The sequence below is a fragment of the Oryx dammah genome, unplaced genomic scaffold (assembly GCF_014754425.2).
Source record: "Oryx dammah isolate SB20612 unplaced genomic scaffold, SCBI_Odam_1.1 HiC_scaffold_2, whole genome shotgun sequence".
NCBI classification, from domain to species: Eukaryota; Metazoa; Chordata; class Mammalia; order Artiodactyla; family Bovidae; genus Oryx; species Oryx dammah.
The window spans coordinates 28,923,569-28,944,702 of NW_024070186.1; the positions used below are offsets into that span (position 1 = coordinate 28,923,569).

Genomic DNA, 21,134 nt, shown 5'->3' on the forward strand with positions numbered 1-21,134 from the left:
ACAATATGAATGAGCTATATGTATATGTATATCCCCTCCCTCTTGAGCCTCCCTCCCACCCCACCCCCAGCCCAGCCCTCTAGGTCATCACAGAGCATCAGGCTGGGCTCCCTGTGTTATGAAGCAGCTTCCCACTAGTTATCTGTTTTACACATGGTAGTATATATATATGTCAATGCTACTTTCTCATATCTTTGTTTTGTATATAAGTTCATTTGTATCTCTCTTTTTTTTTTAGATTCGGCATATAAGCATTATCAATGATATTTGTCTGGTTTACTTCACCTTGTATGATAATGTTTACATCCATCCATGTTGCTACATATGGCATTATTTCATTCGTTTTTTATGGCTGAGAAAGAGTGTATTTTTCAGTAGAAGTCACCTACTTGAAGTCTTATGTACATCACATGACAGTAAAAATCTTCTCAAACGTTTCACAGAATGTGATAAGATCTCCCTCAGTACTGCAGAATTCCCCAGGATATCAGGAGAGGAAGACTGTGTCATCTGGCACGAGCCCATGAAACTAGTTAGTATAGCAAGGCTATACTATTCAGAGGTTGCCCAGGAATCATACTCAGAGGTTGCCCAGGAATCATTAGTGTTAGAACAATAGCCCTCTCATGTGGCTGCATGCCCCAGCTAGACACCACAGCCAGCCCGTAGATATTTTGGAACATAGATTGGATGCTGCCCATAAGAAAGAGCACTAAAAATGCATTTGAGTCAGTTCTAATGAGGTGGATGAAATGGGAGCCTATTATACAGAGTGAAGTAAGTCAGAAAGAGAAACATCAATACAGCATTTTAATCCATATATGTGGAATTTAGAAAAATAGTAACAATGATCCTATATGCAAGACAGCAAAAGAGATACAGATGTAAAGAACAGACTTTTGGATTATGTGGGAGAAGGCGAGGGTGGGATGACATGAGAGAATAGCATTGAAACATGTATATTACCATATGTAAAACAGATGACCAGTACAAGTTTGATGCATGAAGCAGGGCACTCAAAGCTGGTGCTCTGGGACAACCCAGAGGGATGGGGTAGGGGAGGGAGGTAGGAGGGGGGTTCAGAATGGGGGGACATATGTGCACCCATGACTGATTCATGTCGATGTATGGCAAAAAACACCACAATATTGCAAAGAAATTATTCCCCAATTAAAATAAATTAATTTTAAAAAGAAAGAAAGGGCCCTAATCATGTCGTCATCATGAACCTTACCATGACTTCCCTAGTGGCCCTCAGGGACCACATCTGATCCCCATCATCCCAGCCTGCAATAGAAACTTGCAGAATCTCTAACTTCCTTAAGCTCCTATTAATAGTTTCTCACCAATTTCCTTATCTAGAGTAATACCTGTATTGCAAGGTTATTATAAGGAGTCGGTGGCATTCACTTGGAGTGTGCTTGGCATGTTTCAGTTGAACGAATGTGTAAATTGGAAACATCTGCTGGTTGCCTCCTCTACCTCCTTCTCTGCTCCTTGCACCTAAACCCTATATGGCAGATTTTCCACAAGACCTTGGTACACTTTGGCTTCTGTGAGTTGAGCTTCCTCATGGCTCCTTGAACGTACTGACCTTCTCCCTTTCCCCAGGACTAACCCTCACAGACAGGCCCTGGCCAGCCAGGGCCATCTCTAGGTCAGAAAGAAGGTCACTGAGCCTGGGAAAGAGTCAGTCAGAAGACAAGCACGGGAAGATGGGGCTGATGTTGTAGGAGAGAAATCACCATCCAGGCTTCTGAGTGCGGAGACAATTTAGGTGTCTTTTCTGAAAGGAAAGATAATCTTTGGTGAATTTTCAGCAGGGGGGAAAAATCCCTTAAAGTCTTTAAAAATTGAGCTTTGGGGGATGAGTATGAGCTCCCTGGGATAATAAAGGTAGCAACAGCATACGCCATGGCAGAGCAGCTTGACGTCGGCATGCCCAGGGTGCCCTATCACTGGAATGTGCGTGCATCAGAATGAGTGGGGAGGAGGAGACAGAGCTGAGACCAGACCATAGGGTGCATCTTGCCTTGTTAGGAGCTTGGATTCTCCTGAATATTTACATGCTCCCTGGAGCCATATTTTTGTCTTGAGTGGTGGTGTCGCTAAGTCGTGTCCTACTATTGCGACCCCACGGACTGTATAGCCCGCCAGGCTCCTCTGTCCATAGGATTCTCCAGGCAAGAATACTGGAGTGGCTTGCCATTTCCTTCTCCAAGGGATCTTCCTGACTCAGGAATCGAACCCAGGTCTCCTGCTTTGCAGGCAGATTCTTTACTGACTGAGCTACGAAGGAAGTCCCCTTTGTCTTGGGAGGAGACATCAAAAGGTTTTTCAATGGAACACAGTGCTGTGAAACTGATGGTCTGTAATACAGCCCTTGCCTTGGCACGCTTCTAAGCCTTCCGAAGTCCACTTATACACACATTATAAGCCCACTGTGTGAACAGGCCCCTTTGGGACTGTAATTGTGGGGAGTTTTTCAGGTACTTTTGAGGTTGGCAAGGGAACCAGTTCCCATTTGTGAAGTTTCCATTCAGGGGGTTAACAATGGGGATAGAAAATAATGTGCTAGCAGCTGCTTGCTGGGTGCTCCCGGGAACTCAGAGCTGGCACTCAGAGGCTCCAGCTCAGAGGCTGGGCAGGACTCTGCCGCCCCAGTTAGCCTACTGTGTCCTGTGGTTGAATCGGAAAGCCAGAGTAATCAGTGGAACTTCATTTTCATGGATATCTTTCCATTAATTAAAAAAAAAATGAGATTTCATTTACACTTAAGAAATATTGCCAGGATGGCCTCAAGCAGGCAGCATATCTTAATTCTAGAGAAGGGCTTTTGAAGTCAGGATGGACCTTGCATCTCAAGAGAGTCCTTCTGTCTCTGTGTGGCTGCTGTGTGCCACCTAGCCATCACCTCTGTGCTCTGCGTCAGCGTTTTCAGGATGGAGTCAGAGCCTCTCTCCTGGCTAAGATCAGTCTGTGCTGACTGAGAAACCGCTGCCTTTAGACAAATACCAGGTCCCTTGTCTCTCTCTGAGTCATGCCATGCGGGAAGATTGTTTAAAAGACTAATTAATTTGTCCTTTTCCTTAGAGTCCATATTCATCCATTTCTAACAACAAAAAATACAAGTTCTACTCATATATAATAAAAATTATATAATCTCCTTTGTGCCTGGAACTCTACCCTGGGTCCAACCACCCAGGGCCTATATATAACTCAGTTGTCATGGGAGTGAGTCAGGAAGGGTACTGATATGCCAGCCACAGAGATGACCCAGCAGGTGACACTCCAGAGCACCTCTCCCCCATTGCGACAACCAGAGAAGCTCTGACTTACTTATTTTATGTGATATCAGAGCTAGAGTTGTTTTAATGAAATGGCTAAACATGTTTAAAGAAGCATAGCTGTTAACACACACTTAAGAAGGTACCACCCTGCCCCCTACCTGAGCCTTAACTGCTCTTGACAGAGCTCATCACTGTCTTCCCTGCTTGTGGCTCTGTCCCCAGCGACCTCTGCCTCTGCTGGGGACTCTCCTCCAGTGCTCTGGACCTTGGCCTTCCTAGAGTGTCCAGCTTTGCCTCTTCCTAACGAGGGAACCCCCTGGTGTTGGATGAGGAGGGCCTTCTACCCTAGCTCCTGGTCTGGCTGAGTCCCACCCGCTACTTAACAAACAGAGCAGCAAGAGATAGATAGAGAAGGGGATAGTTCTAAAAATTAGACTCTGTTAAGGAACAGACACAGAACCCCCCACTTACTTGTGGCTTTTGGGAGGGGCTGAGGCAAAGAATACAAATGGCCAAAAAAAGGAATAAAAAGGCAGAAATGATGCTGAAAGTTGCAGTAATCAATAGCGTCTGTTCCTCAGACAGAGGGGAATTGGAGCCACATGTGGTCCTGAGACCTGGTGTACATTTTCAGGTCATTATTTTTGCCAAACACTAAAATTAATGCAGACTTGGAGCTCATGTCATCACTTAATAAACTTGGTCTAATTCAATACAAATTCTCTTAATAAAGTCTGTGTTGAAATTATTTTGCATCCCTGGAGGTCTCTGCTGCTGGGAGAGAGGCACGTGCTAGCATAGTCTGCCTTACATTTAAGTGGCATTTCCCAAGGGCTTCATGAAGCTTGGATCCCCCAGGTTCCACAAGGAGGCCAAGGTCAAGTTTGGGAAACCATATAAGCCATCCGCACAGCCCCACACTGAAGAGTCACAATGCACCTTTGTTTATTCAAAGCTCTCAGAAACTCACCAAGAAACCAATCAGTTTGACATTACCTAACCTATGTTTCTCAGTCTTATTTCACTATGGAACTCACTCTTTGTAGATTAGTGTTCCTGGAGCACTGTTTGGGAACCATCTCATTGGAGTTATCAATGGAGGTCTCTATCTCCCACTAAGGCATGGATTTGCAGAAGGCAAGGATTATCTGCTCTCAAAGACTCCCCTTCCCTCCCCTTTCCTCCTATTTTATGTCCTGGAGAAGGTCAATAATTACTGGTTATTGAATTATATCCCAGTTTTGAGTTTGTTTTGACAAAGGTGTATGGCTCATGTCTGACACACAGGGGTGACTAACACAGTGTCTCTTAGCATTGTCTGTATTTAAAAATCAAGTAAAGATGATTCTAGGCCCTAGATTTCATTTGGCATAAGGGTATATTGGTCTAAAGACAACACAGATTAAATCAGCTTTAAAATTTGGTGATTTATGTGTGGAAATACAGGATAACTGAGTTACAATTTTAACTTTGAATCTCATTCTGAAAGTTACATTAATTAAAAAATTTTAACAAGGGTCTTAGAGCAAAAAGACCATTTTAATTCTAAGTATCATTTTAACTTCTCTGAGAGACACACTAGGGCAAGGAGAAAAAAAAAGAGAATGAGACCCCTGAAGAAAAAGAAGACTCCCATGACATCATCTCGTCTCAGAGCTCCTTAGTTCTTGCTGGCACCAAAACTGCTAGTTTTGAGTTCCCGCATGGTGCTCAGCTCTAGCTTGTCTTCTCTTTAACAACCCTGTGTTGTGGATGTAATTATCATCTCCATTTTGCTCATGAGGAAACTGAGACTCAGAGAACATAAGGACCTTAGGAAGGGTCACCTAGAACCTGGATTTGCACTGAGAACTGTGTCACCCACAGCCTTAATTACACTGCTACACCCTCCTCTGCTTCTAGAGATGTGTAGAACCAGATGACATTTAATAGCCAAGCAAGGAAGGCCAGAAGATTCTGCAACCTGCAGTCAAACCATTTGCCAAGACTCCCCGGGCATTCTTCCGCAGATCAGACAAAGTCAAGCTAAGGCCAAAGATAATGACTGGCCCACTGGGCATCTTGGTTTAATGGGAGGGCTGAATCTGGAGTCAGAAAAGAATTCTAGACCCTCACTGTTGCTGCTCACTTGCTCTGGGTCTTTGAAGACTGTGTCTTGCCTCTGTGCTCCTGGAGAATGGCAGAGCCATTCTGGTTGATATATGAGGGCCCTTCCAGTTTTGTGAATCTAGGTGCCTAACGCCAGAGTACTGACTTTTGGGGTCATCCCATAAGTCATATGTTTCTTATGAACTTAGAACCCACCATGTAAATGTTGACTGAAAATGCTGGAAGGATGGAGACATAACAACCAAAGGATCAAGAAAGCCTGCTGAGACTGTGTCACGGCCAGCCCTGAGGGCAGAGCATCCCTGACCACCAGTCCTTACAACTACAGTTCTAAACCCTGGGGTTGTGTGCAGGTTTTAAAGCCAGAGTTTATGGGAGTCTATTACACACTTCACTTAGTCTTTGCATCCAGTGGGTATCTCCATCACTGAAATGAGAGAAAGCAAGATTTCCAATGGTCTCACCATTTGCATTGCTCAAAATTGATAGCCAACCATCCATGAAATTGTGTTCATTGAGGGGCATCCCCATCAACAAGCCATGCACAGAGCAGTACCCAACTCAAGCAGGAGGGAACATGGCCCCCACTCCTTTCTATGTGCTTCTCAGACTAAATAGCTGTGGGAATGACAGCAGGGAAAAAGAAAAAAAAAAAAAGACCAGCAGCATCCCACACATACTTTGCAAAGGGAAGCTACTTTGTCCATTCACACAGCACAGGTCTTTTACTCAGAGGAAAGTGAATATTATTGATTCAAAAGCTATGTGTATAGTTGGTGGGCCCACCTCTCAGTGGAAAGAAAGCTGAATGAAAACTCTGGCTCAGAATAACACAAGCTATGTTAAATCACTTTTGCCAAAGACTATTATTTTTCAGGAGAACTATGTTTCCCAGTAAACTTGACACAAATCATTGGGAGTTGCTGCAGAAATCATTCATTGTCTACAGAACTCAGTGTAATTGGACATTCACCCTCAGCCTTGTATCAGTTCCAGCCTGTCCTCATCTTTCTGAAGCAGCCCAATTATGAGATCCTCCAAGAAATTCTGCTTGAACCCTCCCAGCCATATGTATTGTATGGCACTCAGGTCAAAAGCTTGAGAGCAAGCAAAACCTGAGTCTGAATCAGAGTTTCACTAACTTCTGCCTGTAGGGCCTTAGGCAAGTTACCTAGCTGTGAAAACATCATCTGTAAAAGAAGTTGTAGTTTAGCGAGTAAGAATCTGAATTCACAAAGAAAAAAGTCATTTTCCCACATCCATCTTAGTGTCACTTCCAGCCCCTCTTCCATCTGAGTGGGGGAGATTCGACCTTGGCAAATTTGGAATTCTCCCATTTATTTAGTCACTCAGTTGTGTCTGACTCTTGCAACCCCATGGACTGTAGACTGCCAGCCTCCTCTGTCCGTGGGATTCTCCAGGCAAGAATACTGGAGTGGGTTGCCATTTAGGGTGCGAGCTGATTTCAGGGGGATGTATAAGGGGCTAGGGTGTTGAGGGGCCTCCAGTCATCTCTCCATGCAGGTGTCTACTGAAACGGTATCCATCTCTTTGATCCTCAGTCACTAGTGGTCCTTTGGGGTCAGGAGTGCTCTGTGTAATTCCTTATCTTACTACCACTACTACTAAGTTGCTTCAGTCGTGTCCGACTCTGTGCGATCCCATAGACGGCAGCCCACCAGGCTCCCCTGTCCCTCTGCTGCTTCTCATACCTTGTAAAACCATGCTTGGTCCCTCTCTCCATCTATCCAGATGGGCCAGGTTCGCACTCTCTCCCAACATCACACACTGTTTCCAGGTGCTCACCCTCATTCTGCATCTCTGTCATCCTATCCATCCACCCCTCCCCTGCCACCCCCTAGTCTGGGGTATCATCTCCTAGACTGGGGAAAGGCAGGGTTTTTTTCACCCTCTATGTCTGGTCCCATCACTTCATGGGAAATAGATGGAAACAGTAGAAACAGTGTCAGACTTTATTTTGGGGCTCCAAAATCACTGCAGACGGTGATTGCAGCCATGAAATTAAAAGATGCTTACTCCTTGGAAGAAAAGTTATAACCAACCTAGATAGTATATTCAAAAGTAGAGACATTACTTGGCCGACTAAGGTCTTTCTAGTCAAGGCTATGGTTTTTCCAGTGGTCATGTATGGAAGTGAGAGTTGGACTGTGAAGAAGGCTGAGCGCCGAAGAATTGATGTGTTTGAACTGTGGTGTTGGAGAAGACTCTTGAGAGTCCCCTTGGACTGCAAGGAGATCCAACCAGTCCATTCTGAAGGAGATCAACCCTGGGATTTCTTTGGAAGGAATGATGCTAAAGCTGAAGCTCCAGTACTTTGGCCACCTCATGCGAAGAGTTGACTCATTGGAAAAGACTGTGATGCTGGGAGGGATTGGGGGCAGGAGGAGAAGGGGATGACAGAGGATGAGATGGCTGGATGGCATCATGGACTCGATGGACGTGAGTCTGAGTGAACTCCGGGAGATGGTGACGGACAGGGAGGCCTGGCATGCTGTGATTCATGGGGTCGCAAAGAGTTGGACATGACTGAGCAACTGAACTGAACTGAACTGAATTTTCCACGGATGTTAAAGATACATCTTCCCCACCCTTCTAAATTTAGGACTTGAAATGAAATTGAGGGAGCAACTCAGCTCCAAGCCCCATCTTCTCTCCCTCCTGTCAACCGTTCTTGCAGCAATGAGCACAAGATAGAGATGTGTTTAAACTGAGGGTAAGATGGAAGAAATCAGCAGAGACAAACTATGATCTCAAAAGTACTATCCTGCCACTTAAGCATTATTAAATAAAATGCCCTGGGGAAAAAATCGTCATGTTTTAAGGACCCAATGTGTGTGTGGTAAGTTGCTTCAGTCATGCCCAGTTGCGACCCGATGGACCGTATCCTTCCAGGTCCTTCTGTCCATGGTATTCTCCAGGCAGGAATACTGGAGTGTGTTTCCATTTCCTTCTCCAGGGGATCTTCCCAACCCAGGGATCAAACTGTACCTCTTGAGTCTCCTGCATTGGCAAGTGGATTCTTTACCACTAGCACCACCTGTGTGTGTTAGTAGCTCAGTCGTATTCAAGTCTCTGTGACCCCATGGACTGTAGCCCACCAGGCTCATCTGTCCATGGGATTTCCCAGGCAAGAATACTGGAGTGGGTAGCCACTCCCTTCTCCAAGGGATCTTTTGGACCCAGGGATCAAACCCAGGTCTCCTGCATTGCAGGCAGATTCTTTACCATCTGCACCACCAGGGAAGCCCTGGGGACTTAATAACTCACTGCTATTATTTTTCCCCTCTGATCTGTTAGATGTATTTTCTATATCATGTGTTTGGAAATTAATCATGCACTGCCTTAGGAAATCAACTGAACTGGCAATTTACTCTTATATTTTTATTTTCCTTTTCCAGTGTCTATACTTTATTCTCCCAACTGAATGTGAGCTCCTGGAAAACACAGTCCTATCTTACCATCAGCTGAATCAAACAGAATGCTAGGCAAACAGCAAACACTTTAAAAATGTGTGCAGATCTAGCCTTAGGAATCTGCGTTTGCAAATATTTGGGGAAGGTTCTTTGTGTTGGAAATCAGGTTATTTTCTTTTCTTACAATAATTCATGAGCATGTGTATGTCTAAATGTTAGCAGAGAAGCCATGTGGTATTAAGCCCTAGATATTAAACAGAAAGATTTTTCAGTATATGTATACACTCTTTTTTTAAAATCCTGCATCACAACCACCTCTGAGTGCAAATATATTTCTAGTTTTTGCTAGCCTCCTATTGCACAATGCTAATTGAATTGCTTTCTTGGAGTCGTGTCATTAATAAATAGAGTGCATCACAGATCTAGGATTCTTAAGTCAAAAATAGAAAACATGGCTGTTTAGCTGAGTGAAAATAGTGTGTAGGAAGATGTTCTGGCACCCAGGAGAGTGTAAAGGATGGTGAGTGGTGAGTGAGCAGTTGAGGGGCTCTGGGTGGCAGACCACAAGGGCTCTCTCCCAGCCACACTCTATTTTTTCCGATTTAATTTTAATTGGAGGATAACTGAATTAAAATATTGTATTGGATTCTGCCATACATCAACATGAATCAGCCATAAGTATACTTATGTGACCTCCATCTTGAACCTCCCTTCCACCCACCACCCCATCCCAACCCTCTATGTCATCACAAAGCACCAGGTTGAGCTCCTTGTGTTTTATACAGCAACTTCCCAATAGCTATCCATTTCACACATGGTAACGTATGTATTTCAACGCTACTCTCTCAATTTGTCCTGCCTTCGTCCCCCACTGTGTCCACAAGTCTGCTCTCTATGTCTGTGTCTCTATTCTTGCCCTGCAAATAGGTTCATCAGTACCATTTTTCTAGATTCCATATATATGCATTACTATATGGTATTTGTTTTTCTCTTTCTGACTTACTTCACTCTGTATAACAGGCTCTGGGTTCTTCACTACACTGACTACATCAGTGTAGTCTACATCCACCTCACTACAACTGACTCAAATGTGTCCCTTTTATGGCTGAGTAATATTCCATTGCGTATATGTACAGCAACTTCTTTATCCATTCATCTGTGGATGGACATTTAGGTTGCTTCCACGTCCTAGGCGTTGTAAATAGAGCTGCAATGAACATTGGGGTACATGTCTTTTTTTCAATTATGGTTTTCCTCAGGGTATATGCCCAGTAGTGGGATTGCTGGGTCATATGGTAGTTTTATTCCTAGTTTTTTGTTTTTTCTTTTCTTTTTAAGGAATCTCCATGCTCCCCTTCATAGTACCAGCCACACTCTATAGACTGGGCTGCCTAGTACCACCAGGATGACCAGCTGGTCCTGAGTATGGATGGATACACTCACTCTCTAAAAGCCTACATTTCACCAATTACTCCTCAGATGACCTTGGCCACTTTCTTCTCTCTAAACCTGAGTTTGTTCCTCTTTAACTGTAGAAGAAATGCGTACCTCTCAAGAGTTCTATGAAGGTTCAGTAAGATGATGTATGTTGAGGACTTCACATGGCATTGGGCACAGAGTTCCTACCGAGTCACTGAGACTTGTTGGATCTGCTGCTCCAAGTGGGAGACAAGGCAGGAAAGAGATAACCACCTGGATGTCCTGGAGTGTGGCATTCTACCAATCAGCTCCAGGCTCATACCCTTCTCCCTGCAGGGTAACAGAAGTGTTCTTTCAGTAGGGCAGGAGCATGCTGATGGCTGTGAGGGGCACCTTAACCATGAGGACCTCAGGGACCTAAACCCAAAGACCCCCAGATTGGCTCCCGCATACCCAAAGCCATGGCCTGAGAGATCATCTCAGGTCATCTCTCAAAAAAAGTCAAACCTGTGGGCAGAGCACTTTGATAGAGCCTTGTCCATTCATTTCCAATGTGAAGATGTTCTGGGTAGCATGAGTCAAAACAGATTAAACCCTTAAAGATGGATGCCCAGCTCCCACAGCTGAAGACATCCTGCAGTAAAGCGGTGAGGAGGTCTGCTCAGGATTCGCTCAGCCTGCTGTACCCTCCTGGCTCTGCCTCCACACCAGGCATTGCCTTAGTTGTCCCTGGTCTGCTTGTGGAATGGCTGCAGCCACTCTCAGCCTTCTAGCTTCACAGAATGATCCCCAGGGAAAGAGAGCAAGAGTAGCTTCCAGAAAACTTCTAGAGAGAAGATGGAAGCTCTTGTCCCAGAGGCTGCCAGCCAGCTTCTCTGCTCATCTCATTGGCTTAAACTTGATCTCCTGATTATCCCTAGACCAACCCTGTGGCTTTTTGGATGCCAGGTGCTGATTGGCTTCACCTGGTATGGCTAATCGCAAGTCCATGCCTGATTCAGTCACTGGAGCAATGGAGACAAAACAGCCTGATTGACAGTGAAAGTGAAAGTCGCCCAGTCATGACCGACTCTTTGCAATCCCATGGACCATACAGTCCATGGAATTCTCTAGGCCAGAATACTGGAGTGGGTAGCCTTTCCCTTTCCCCGGGGATCTTCCCAACCCAGGGATTGAATCCAGGTCTCCTGCATGGCAGGCAAATTCTTTACCAGCTGAGCTACAAGGGAAACCCAGCTTTGACTAAATAGAGGATCTTCCTGACTCAGGGCTCTAACCTGTGTCTCTTGTGCCTCCCACCGTGCTGTATACTTGAAACTTGTGCCTCCCACCGTGCTGTGCTGTACACTTGAAACTAACAGGGCACTGTAAATCAACTATACTTCTATTAAAAAAAAAAAGGTCATAACCTCTGTGGGTGGGATACAGCACCAGAATCAGTTTATTCTTTTAAAGAGTCCCCAGATGATTAAAATGTGCAGCCAAAACTGACAAACCACCCCTTATAGGCTCTTGAAGACATGAAACACACGTACATTAACTAACAATGCTGAGTTCTTAGAGGTGCACTGAAATGAACTATCTGTGTTCCAAGGCTCAGGGCAGGGAGGAGGCAAGGTGAGCAGAGAGCTTGAGGGGCCTTGGAGAACCAGTGGGATCTTCCTGACCTGAGCACTTTGGAGGTGGTACCTCAGTGTGGGGAGGAATGGGTGAGAGCAAAAGTATGTGTGCAAACATAGAGGGTGTGTCATTCTGGACCCAATCAGAAGAGAGAAACCACACAGTAATTTCAACAAGAAAATATAAAAACTCACTGACTATAACAGACCACTAGAATAATGAAGGATTAGCTGCTAAGAGAGAACTCTGAAGGCTATAGGAATGCAGGTATCAGGATGCCCACTCCCGTAAGACTGAGACAGGGCCCCCAGTGGAGAGTCCTCTGCCACCCAGGCTGAGGTCCAGGCTTTGCTGACACAGCATCGCTCACTCATGGGCAGAGAAGTCACTGTGGTGTTACTCTGGCAGAACCTTCTAGAAACCTGCTCTCCAGGTGCTAGAGAAACTGATGAAGGAGCCACTGAGGCAGCACGGGAGAACCAGGAGGCAAAACCCAGCAGTGTCCCCTATAAGTGAGTGTAGGTTCAGAAAGGCTACAGAACCTCCCTCAGGGAATTAGCAAAGCTAGAGTTCTGCCCAGATCCATCTTTCCTGCACGTTTGGCTACCTCTCTGAATGAACTGAAGTACAAGATCAAAGCTCAGGTTGTTGACGTAGGCTGCCCCCGGATGGAACAGTGTTTGTGCTCAATGAAGTCAGTGGGAAGGGGCTCCTGGAGGAGGTAAGGCTTCCACTGGACCTAAAGGGGCATTGATGTTAGGGAACTTTGGGAAATGAGGGAGAGAATGGGAGGAGGCAGCTTCCAGGCTGCCTTTGCAACACAAGCCACACTGAACTATTTCCCCAGCTGAAGACCCAGCACAGACAGTAGAAGGACATAGGTGAGGGGAAGAAGGACAGAGGTAGAACAGAATCAAGGAAGCCCCTATAGGACAAAGAACTTGGATTTGAGCAGATATGAAATCAACTCCGTGAGAATCAGAGCCCAGGGACTCGGGGTTCTAGGACCCGTCAATCGCATGCCAGCCTCTCAGTGAAATGAACACAGGGTAGCAGATGCCAGCTCTGCAGTCACACAGACCAGAACCAGAGTGCCAGCTCCAGCATTTAGCTGTATGTCCTGGGACAAGTGCTTCTATCTTTCTGAGTCCCAGGGCTCCTTATCTGTCATTTGGAAACAATGATTCCTCTTTGCAGGCTCGCCCCAGTGAAGTCCCCAGCAGACGGCCTGGCACACAGCACGCCTTTCATCACTGGTAGATTCCCGCTCCCCTGCTTTCACTCTGTAGGCACTTTCTGTCTTAAAACAGGAGTCCCCAGCCTCCAAGACTCTAATGCCTGATGATCCGAGGTGGAGCTGATGCAACAACAATAGATATAAAGTGCACAATAAACTTAATGTGCTTGAATCATCCTGAAACCATCCCCCTCTTCTGGTCCATGGGAAAATTGTCTTCCATGAAACTGGTCCCTGGTGCCAGAAAGCTTGGGGACTGCTGTTTTAAAATATTCGGTGCCTCTGAAAGTAAATGTTTTAAATTCAAGAATTCCAGAATCGTAAATAAGTGCAGCTGGGGAGTCCCAAGGTCTTGGCAGCCAATAACATCCTCTTGACATTCTGTGTTCACAACCCTGCACTCTCCACTTGGAAGGAAAAACTCAGGTTTAACAGACACAACCACTGTATCCTTGGCTCCATGGCTGAATGGCACCATGAAGCAATGTTGCCTGCCCAATCTCCACAGGGCAGATAATGGTGCTTCTTTATCTTTTAGGAGGAGAAGTCACCAAGCCACGCTTTGCTCAATTCTTCCACGGCAGCCTGGCCAGTCTCACCATTCGCCCTGGCAAAATGGACAGTCAGAAGGTGATTTCCTGCCTGCAGGCCTGCAAGGAAGGGCTGGATATCAATTCCCTGGAAAGCCTGGGCCAAGGAATAAAGGTAAGAAAGGAGCCAGCCTAGCCCCCGGTCAGATGGTGCTTTGTGAGGGGGAGGTACCCAGCACCAGTGCACTTCTGGAAGCTGAGTTGTTCCTTGTCATATGACACAGAGACGGTGCCACGGCGAAGGTGTGGCCACAGTGGGGAGAATCATGACCATGACTGCACAACAGACTTTGTGCTATCTCCTGAAATTCCTTGATGAAGGCTGAGGACAATCAGTTTGATGCACAAAAGCAAGCACACGTTCAATGTCTACCTGAAGGGAATTGTCATATTTCACTGTTTACCCTGGTGGTGGGCTGCTTTGTTGTTTATTTGCCCAAAGGAACTGAGGGATCATGCAAGCATACCTTTCAGAAATACAAAAAAAAAATGTAGAATTAAAAGTTTGGACCATGGACAATATGAATTAGCACAGAAGGTCATCCTGGTGTGGGGTGGGATTAGAAAGCAGATGCTGAGGTCATTGGGTCCTCCTTTATTAAGTTGAAGCCCAAATTGGGCTGCAGGCAATGTCTCCCATCAGAGAGAATACTAGCAGATATTACGATTTTTGTCATCCATGCACAATATAACTAAAGTGATCCCAGGGAATCCCAGCTACATTTTGAGAAAAGCTCCCCCTGAGGGGGCAGGATATGGCTGACTGTCCTCATCAAGCCCCTCAGCCCCAGTGGGCAGGGATAGCTCTGGCCTCACCTGGACCAGGGAGCACGTGCCAGCCTCAGGCCTCAGGGTCCTGAGCAAAGAGGGGGGTAAACATCATCACCGCCTGCACTCCATCATAGCGGATCCCAGTGGGAGCAGGCAGTCCCTTGGCCTCCTCTATGGGAGTCAGGTGGCCCTCCCTCTGCCTCTGGGAACACAGGAGAGCCCTGAGAAGTTTTCCCAAGGAGGCAGTGATCAGAGCAGAGGTTTCCCGCTGCTTCCCATCTGTCCGCACTCAGCCCTGTCCATGGAGCTGCCCTGCCTTCCTGTCCCCAGCCAGAGCCCCAGGAGTCACCCCTCCAACAGAGGAGCCTCTTGCTTACCTTCCTAGTGGCAAGCTGCTTGTGGGGCTGTGACTCAGGCTGGCCTGGAAGGAACCAGTGGTCTGGGTACATCATGCTCCTCCTTCCGTAGCAGTCACTTCGGCAAACATTCCATGGACAACCGCAGGATTCAGTTCTAGGTGGAGTAGAGGGACACAGAAGTGAGTGGTCCAAGTTTACTGTCTTTGGGAAACTCAGTGGTCCAAGCAGATACCTGTAATTTACAAGCACCAACATTTACTGAGGGTCTCCCAGGTGCCAGGCACTGTTCTAAAAGCTTTATGGATTTAACTCCCTTAAGCCTCAGGACCACCCTATGATAAAAAGAATTATACCATGAATATTCCCATTTTGCACATGAGGAATGGAGGCCTGGAAGAGAAAGTTTCCAAGGATCTCGGAGTGAGTAAAGAGTGGAGCCAGAATGTGAACCCAGGCAGCTCTGACCCAGAGCTTCAGAACTGGGGCATGGACGGTGAGGGAGGGCTCCTTGGAGGAATTCGACTCCTCAGGCAAATTCTGTCTGAGCACATTGTTAAGGATGAGTAAGAACCAGCCAGAAAAAAGGGAGGGAGTGGTGAGGGAGAGGGCAGGGAGATCACTCTAGGAGGAAGGTCAGTGTTACAAGTACCAAAATTGCAGGAGGAAAGCTAGAAAGAGACCAGAGAGGTAGGCAGAGGCCACATCATGGGGCCTTGTTAATGTCTGGCATTTCTTTTTTTGGCAACAGTCATTGAAGGGCTCCATCCATGCAAGGGAACATGGTCTGGACAGGTGTGGGGTTCAGAATGCTCACCCTGGGACCTGGGTCAGCGGGAGATGACGGGAGGAGTACATGGACAGTGCAAAGAATGGCTTTCCAGAACACTGTTTAACATGCATGAAAACACACACTTGGGTACTCTGGATACACAGCCAATCACCTGTCATTGAAGGAAACTCACAAGACCACATGAATTGCAAAGGCCAGCTTTCCACTGGTCAGTTTCCTGGCAGCTGGCCCAGGCAAGGTCCTCATGGCACATTTCAGACGGGCATTCTCACAGGCAGAGCCTGGGGTTTGCTCCTTGATCCCCTGTGTGTACTGTTCTCTCAGTGTTTGGTCAAGCCAGTGACGCAGAAATCTGTCCTCCAGTAGATCTGAATCTGTCCCCTCTCTGACTCTGGATTTGCTCCCTGCCTCTGGGTGGATCTTTTCTGCTCTGGACCATCCCCTGGGGCTACAGCGTCAGGACTCCAAGCACTGCAGAACGAATCAACCAAAGGTGCTGCACTTAAAAACCACACATTCTCAGAAATATGAATTAAGAACCATAGCAATTCCTACCTAGTGATCATAGCCTGTGAAAGAGGAAGTGCTAAATTCAGTGGCTGTGGAGGGTGGAGGAGGCTAATCCGACATTTTAGGATACCACCTGCTCAGAACCCGCCACTGCAAATGATCCTATTCCATCCTCGGGACGCAGCAGGCAAGAACTAGATCACATATGAAAAGTTAATGATAACACACACAACGTACGGTGCACCCACTGGGGGCTATTTTAGGTTCATTATCCCTACTTCTCACAACAAATTAAGTATTATGACCCCATTTCAGATATAAGGAGATTGGGGCTCAGGGACTTGTCCAAAATAAGTCTAGGCTCTTTCCTCCACACAGCTCAGATTAGAAGACATTCTTGAAAATGATTAAAATTGCTTCCTACCTGTATTCCCTCTTTTATCCCTCGTTTTGTTTTTGAATAATGACTGGTGTTTTCTCTGGGCTTCCCTGGTGGCTCAGGGATAAAGAATCTGCCTGCAATGCAGGAGACAGCAGGAGACTCAGGTCCAAGCCCTGGGTTGGGAAGATCCCCTGGAGGAGGGCATGACAACCCACTCCAGTATTCCTGCCTGGAGAATCCCATGGACACAGGAGCCTGGCGGGCTATGGCCCACGGGGTCGCAAAGAGTTTCAACATGACTGAAGCGACTGAGCACACTGCACACATTTTCTCTACTGCCTCCCAGCCTCTTGCTTCCTCTCTGGCTAGGCCAGAAAAGCCAGAGCCTCCCACGAACTAAGGAAGCATCTTGGTCACTCACATGGACCCAGGTGGGTTCCTCTTCTCGCTTGTTTTCCTCTGGAAAATGTGCATTTCTGGATATTTCACCAGCTTGTCTGGAGTGAGTAAATGGCCAAGAGGGGTGCTGTTATGTATCCATACAAGACACAGTGGAATCGCCACATTGCTGAGGAAAATCTGCTTTTGATTTTCATAGCCTCATCCCTGCCAATTTGTCATCTCTAGTGTGGAAGGGTGGGAAAGAAGAACTTTGGGACAAAACACTTCTAGGCTCAAAGCACAGTATGGCTATTTCTGAGCGGGGTGACCTTGGGCAAGGTACTTTAATCCTTTAAACCCCAATTCCCTCATGTATAAAATGGACTTAATATCATTGTGTAGCAATGTAAGAATTGAAAAATACATATATTTTATATATTCTTACATATATTTATATATCAGATATAGCAAAGATATCCATATAGATGAGGTATAGATACAAATCTCCCCTAGAAAACCTGATAAATAGGCTTTGAACGAATCAGTTCCCCTCTCCTGCTGGGTTGACCTTGCAGTTGGCATTGCTGCTGCCCCAGCTTCTTTTGAAAAGTAAGTCTGGGTCATATTTGCAACAGAATAGCCCCTATTGTCGGAGAAGGCAATGGTACCCCACTCCAGTACTGATGCCTGGAAAAATCCCATGGATGGAGGAGCCTGGTGGGCTGCAGTCCATAGGGTCGCTAGGAGTAGGACACGACTGAGCAACTTCACTTTCGCCTTTCACTTTCATACATTGGAGAAGAAAATGGCAACCCACTCCAGTGTTCTTGCCTGGAGAATCCTAGGGACAGGGGAGTCTGGTGGGCTGCCGTCTATGGGGTCGCACAGAGTCGGACACGACTAAAGCGACTTAGCAGCAGCAGCAGCAGCAGCCTCTATTGTGGTGAATCTTCCTCTGGCCCAGCACAGAAAAGCTGGCAGGTGCCTAAGGGAAGGGTAACATGTCCAGAGTGCCGTGGCCAGTCTGTTCCCCAAGAACAGGCCAGGGCTTTGGGCAGGGATTTCACTGATCTCCCAGCCTGACCCTCCAGGACAGCTGACCATTCTGCAAAGGCCATCTGTCTAATGACTCGTTGGTTCAGAAAAAAGAACCACTGGCTACAGACCAGCTTTCCAGGCTGAGTGAGTGCTGATTCCCAAGAACCCATCTCCTGCCCCTGTAGCAATGCCAGTACCATTCTGTGTCCTGTAGTACCAGAGCCTGACCTTTAGTCATGCCACAAAGACAACACAAGCATACAAACAAAACCTACTCTAGAGGAGGATTTTATTGATCTTGTAAGAAAATGTGTTGGTGGCTAGGCCAGCGCCCACCTTATGCCCTGTGGCAGCCCTTGGGATGCTCTGGAAGCCAGAATTGTGTATTCACTAGAGATCCAACACATTCCCTAACCCATCCTCTCTCAAGGAGGCTGCAGTGGGAATGCCTTCTGCTGATGCTGATGCCATGGGTTGCTGCCAATCCATTCCTCTGGAAGCACTGCTTGATCCTCCTATGCAGCCCTCATTCAAGGCTCAGAAATCAGCCTTTTCTGCAGGTGACATCATCTTGTCTCATGCTTATTACGTACTGGACCTTGTGATGCTGAAAAAGTCAGGCGACCCTGCCCTGGAGGTGCTTGCAATCTGCTGGGGGAGGAGACAGACAGCAAAAGCACCAGAAGACTTCTATAGCAGGGATTGTAGAGATGAGGGCAGGGGAAAACATAGAAACTTAAGTGGTATATTTAGAAGAATGAGCTTGAATCTGCTCAGATCAGAAGTGGATGATTTGTAAAACACTGAGAACTACTGATGATTCCCCAGTGTGTGGCATCTCCACAGCTGAGCACTCTAAGCTAGTGAGTCAGCCCCAGCAAGAGAGAAGCCAGCCGGGGGCCTACTGTAGCATCACCCAGAGGCTGTGCATATGTCCAGAGGCTCCCAAATCCAACACAGGGAACAGTGCTTGGGACCACATGTCACAGCTCAGAGAGACTCTGCTCAGGGCTTTAAGGATGGGAGAAAACTGGATCATAGTGAGGGAAATGGTACCAGCATAGCCAAAGCCTCAGTTACAGTATTAAGAGTTATGATAAAAGCTATTATAGAATGAGTACCTTTTTTTAAGTGCTAGATACTTTATATACATTATCTTACTTAAGCTCCAGACAGGTAGATATTAATATCCCCATTATTTTCAATGAAGAAATGAAGTCCAGAAAGGGGAAGTCAATAGTCCCAAGCTGTATTCTGTAGCTCGTTCTGGACCTGGGGTACAAAGTCTACACAGCCCATGACCTTTCAAAAGCGCCACATAGCCTTGGGGACATGACTCATGCCTGGGAAGGAAGGGTTGAATTCTTCCCATGGATCAAACAATTGCAATAGCAAATGACTTCAAAACTCTATCACTTAGTGCTTAAAAGTTTATTTTTCTCCCACACTAAGTCAGGGAAATGAGGTAGGCTTTATGCCTAGAACACCAGAGTTAAGAAAGAAAACAGCTAGGGCATTCCGCAGGGCTCTTCACTACCTCAGCCCAGAGTGCCTGCATCACTTCCTCTCACATGCCATTGGGCAGACACAGTCACATGACCCACCTGCAGGTGGCTTGAGGCAGCTAAGAAGTACAGCCTCCAGGAAGGAAAGGAGAACACTGTTTGGGAAGCACTGATGATGATTTGCACCAAGGCTTGACTGAAAAGACAAGTGACTGGAAAAAAAGTCCTTTTGGGGAGTAAAAAGAAATGATACTGAGTAAAATATGGGTTGGAAGACCATTCAGTCATTCATCTAACAGGGACTTCTGGGCACTCAGGATGAGGTTCTGAGATTCAGGGATAAGAGTCACAGCTCCCGTCCTCCGTGAGCTCACGGTCACTGCACTATAACTATACTACCATTTCACGTGAGCTTCCCAAGTGGCTCAGTAGTAAAGCATCCTCCTGACAATGAAGGAGTCACTGGTTCAATCCTTGGGTCAGGAAGCTCCCCTGGAGAAGGAAATGGCAATGCACTCCAGTATTCTTGCCTGGGAAATCCCACGGACAGAGGAGCCTGGTGGGCTACAGTCCACGGGGTCCCAAAAGAGTCAGACACGACTTAGTGACGAAACAACAACAAACCATTTCATAGGCACTATAGGAACCCAGTGGACGTAAGTTAGGGAAGCCAGGGAGGCTTTAAGGAGAACGTATCAATGAAACACTGGCATGATACTTGAAAGAGAAAGGATTGGGCGTCTGTTGGCTGGGGCCACCATGTGCGTTCTGTGTGCTCAGTTGTGTCCGACTTTGCAACCCCATGGTCTGTAGCCCACGAGGCTCCCCTGACCATGGAATTTTCCAGGCAAGAATACTGGAGTGGGTTGCCATGTGCAATGGCTCCACAGTGCTCATGAGACATCCACATGCTAGTGGGGTCCAGACAGAGAATGAGAAACTCTTGTGAAGACATCCAGGTCATATCAAGGAAAAGCTAAAGTAGATGTTTCCCTTAAACCCTTCAGAATATACTGAATATACCTCATGGAAAGAGCAATGCAAAATAAAACTATACTAAGATAGTATTTATCACCTATCAGATTGGCAAAAATCCTAAAGTTTGACAGCATGCTCTTTTGTTGAGGTTTGGAGAAAAGAGCATTCTCATACAAGGTGAGAGGGAGGGTATAGTGATATAATCCCTAGCAAAGGGAAATTTGGCAACATTGTTAAAATTTAAACTGCATATACCCTTTGACCTAGCAATTTCACTCAGGGATTTATTCTCCAAATATACTTACACACTTAAAAAGTGTTATATATAAAAGATTATTCATTATGGCATTATTAGTAGAAGATTGGAAACAACCCAAATGTTCATATTAGAAGACTGGTTAGATAATTTATTTAATATTAAATAATATTATACAACCTAAAAAAAAAGAAAAGAAAGAAAAGACCTCCAAGACACAAGTTAAGTGAAAAAGCAAAGTACAGTATAGCATGTAACAACCTATCTTTGGTGGAAGAAAGAAGAAAAATGGGAATCTATACTTACTGATTACACATTCATTAAATGCTTAAATATAACTGTCAGGATAGGCAGTAACAAATGACTTTAAAATTTCAATATATAGAAATTTTTTAAATTGTGCACATTTCATGTCCACTAAAGATTAGCTGCAACTCTTATCCATACCACCCTCACTGTGAGACC

General features: G+C 46.1%; 1 protein-coding gene across 1 annotated transcript in view; it reads left to right on the forward strand.

The window, feature by feature from the left end:
• The window catches only part of CLSTN2 (calsyntenin 2), a 464,485-nt gene that overhangs the window by 422,769 nt on the left and 20,582 nt on the right, over window positions 1–21,134 (forward strand). The window contains exon 10 of the mRNA XM_040265134.1: window positions 13,648–13,814. Coding sequence (XP_040121068.1) covers window positions 13,648–13,814 — 167 coding nt within the window. The remainder of the gene's footprint in view (window positions 1–13,647; window positions 13,815–21,134) is intronic.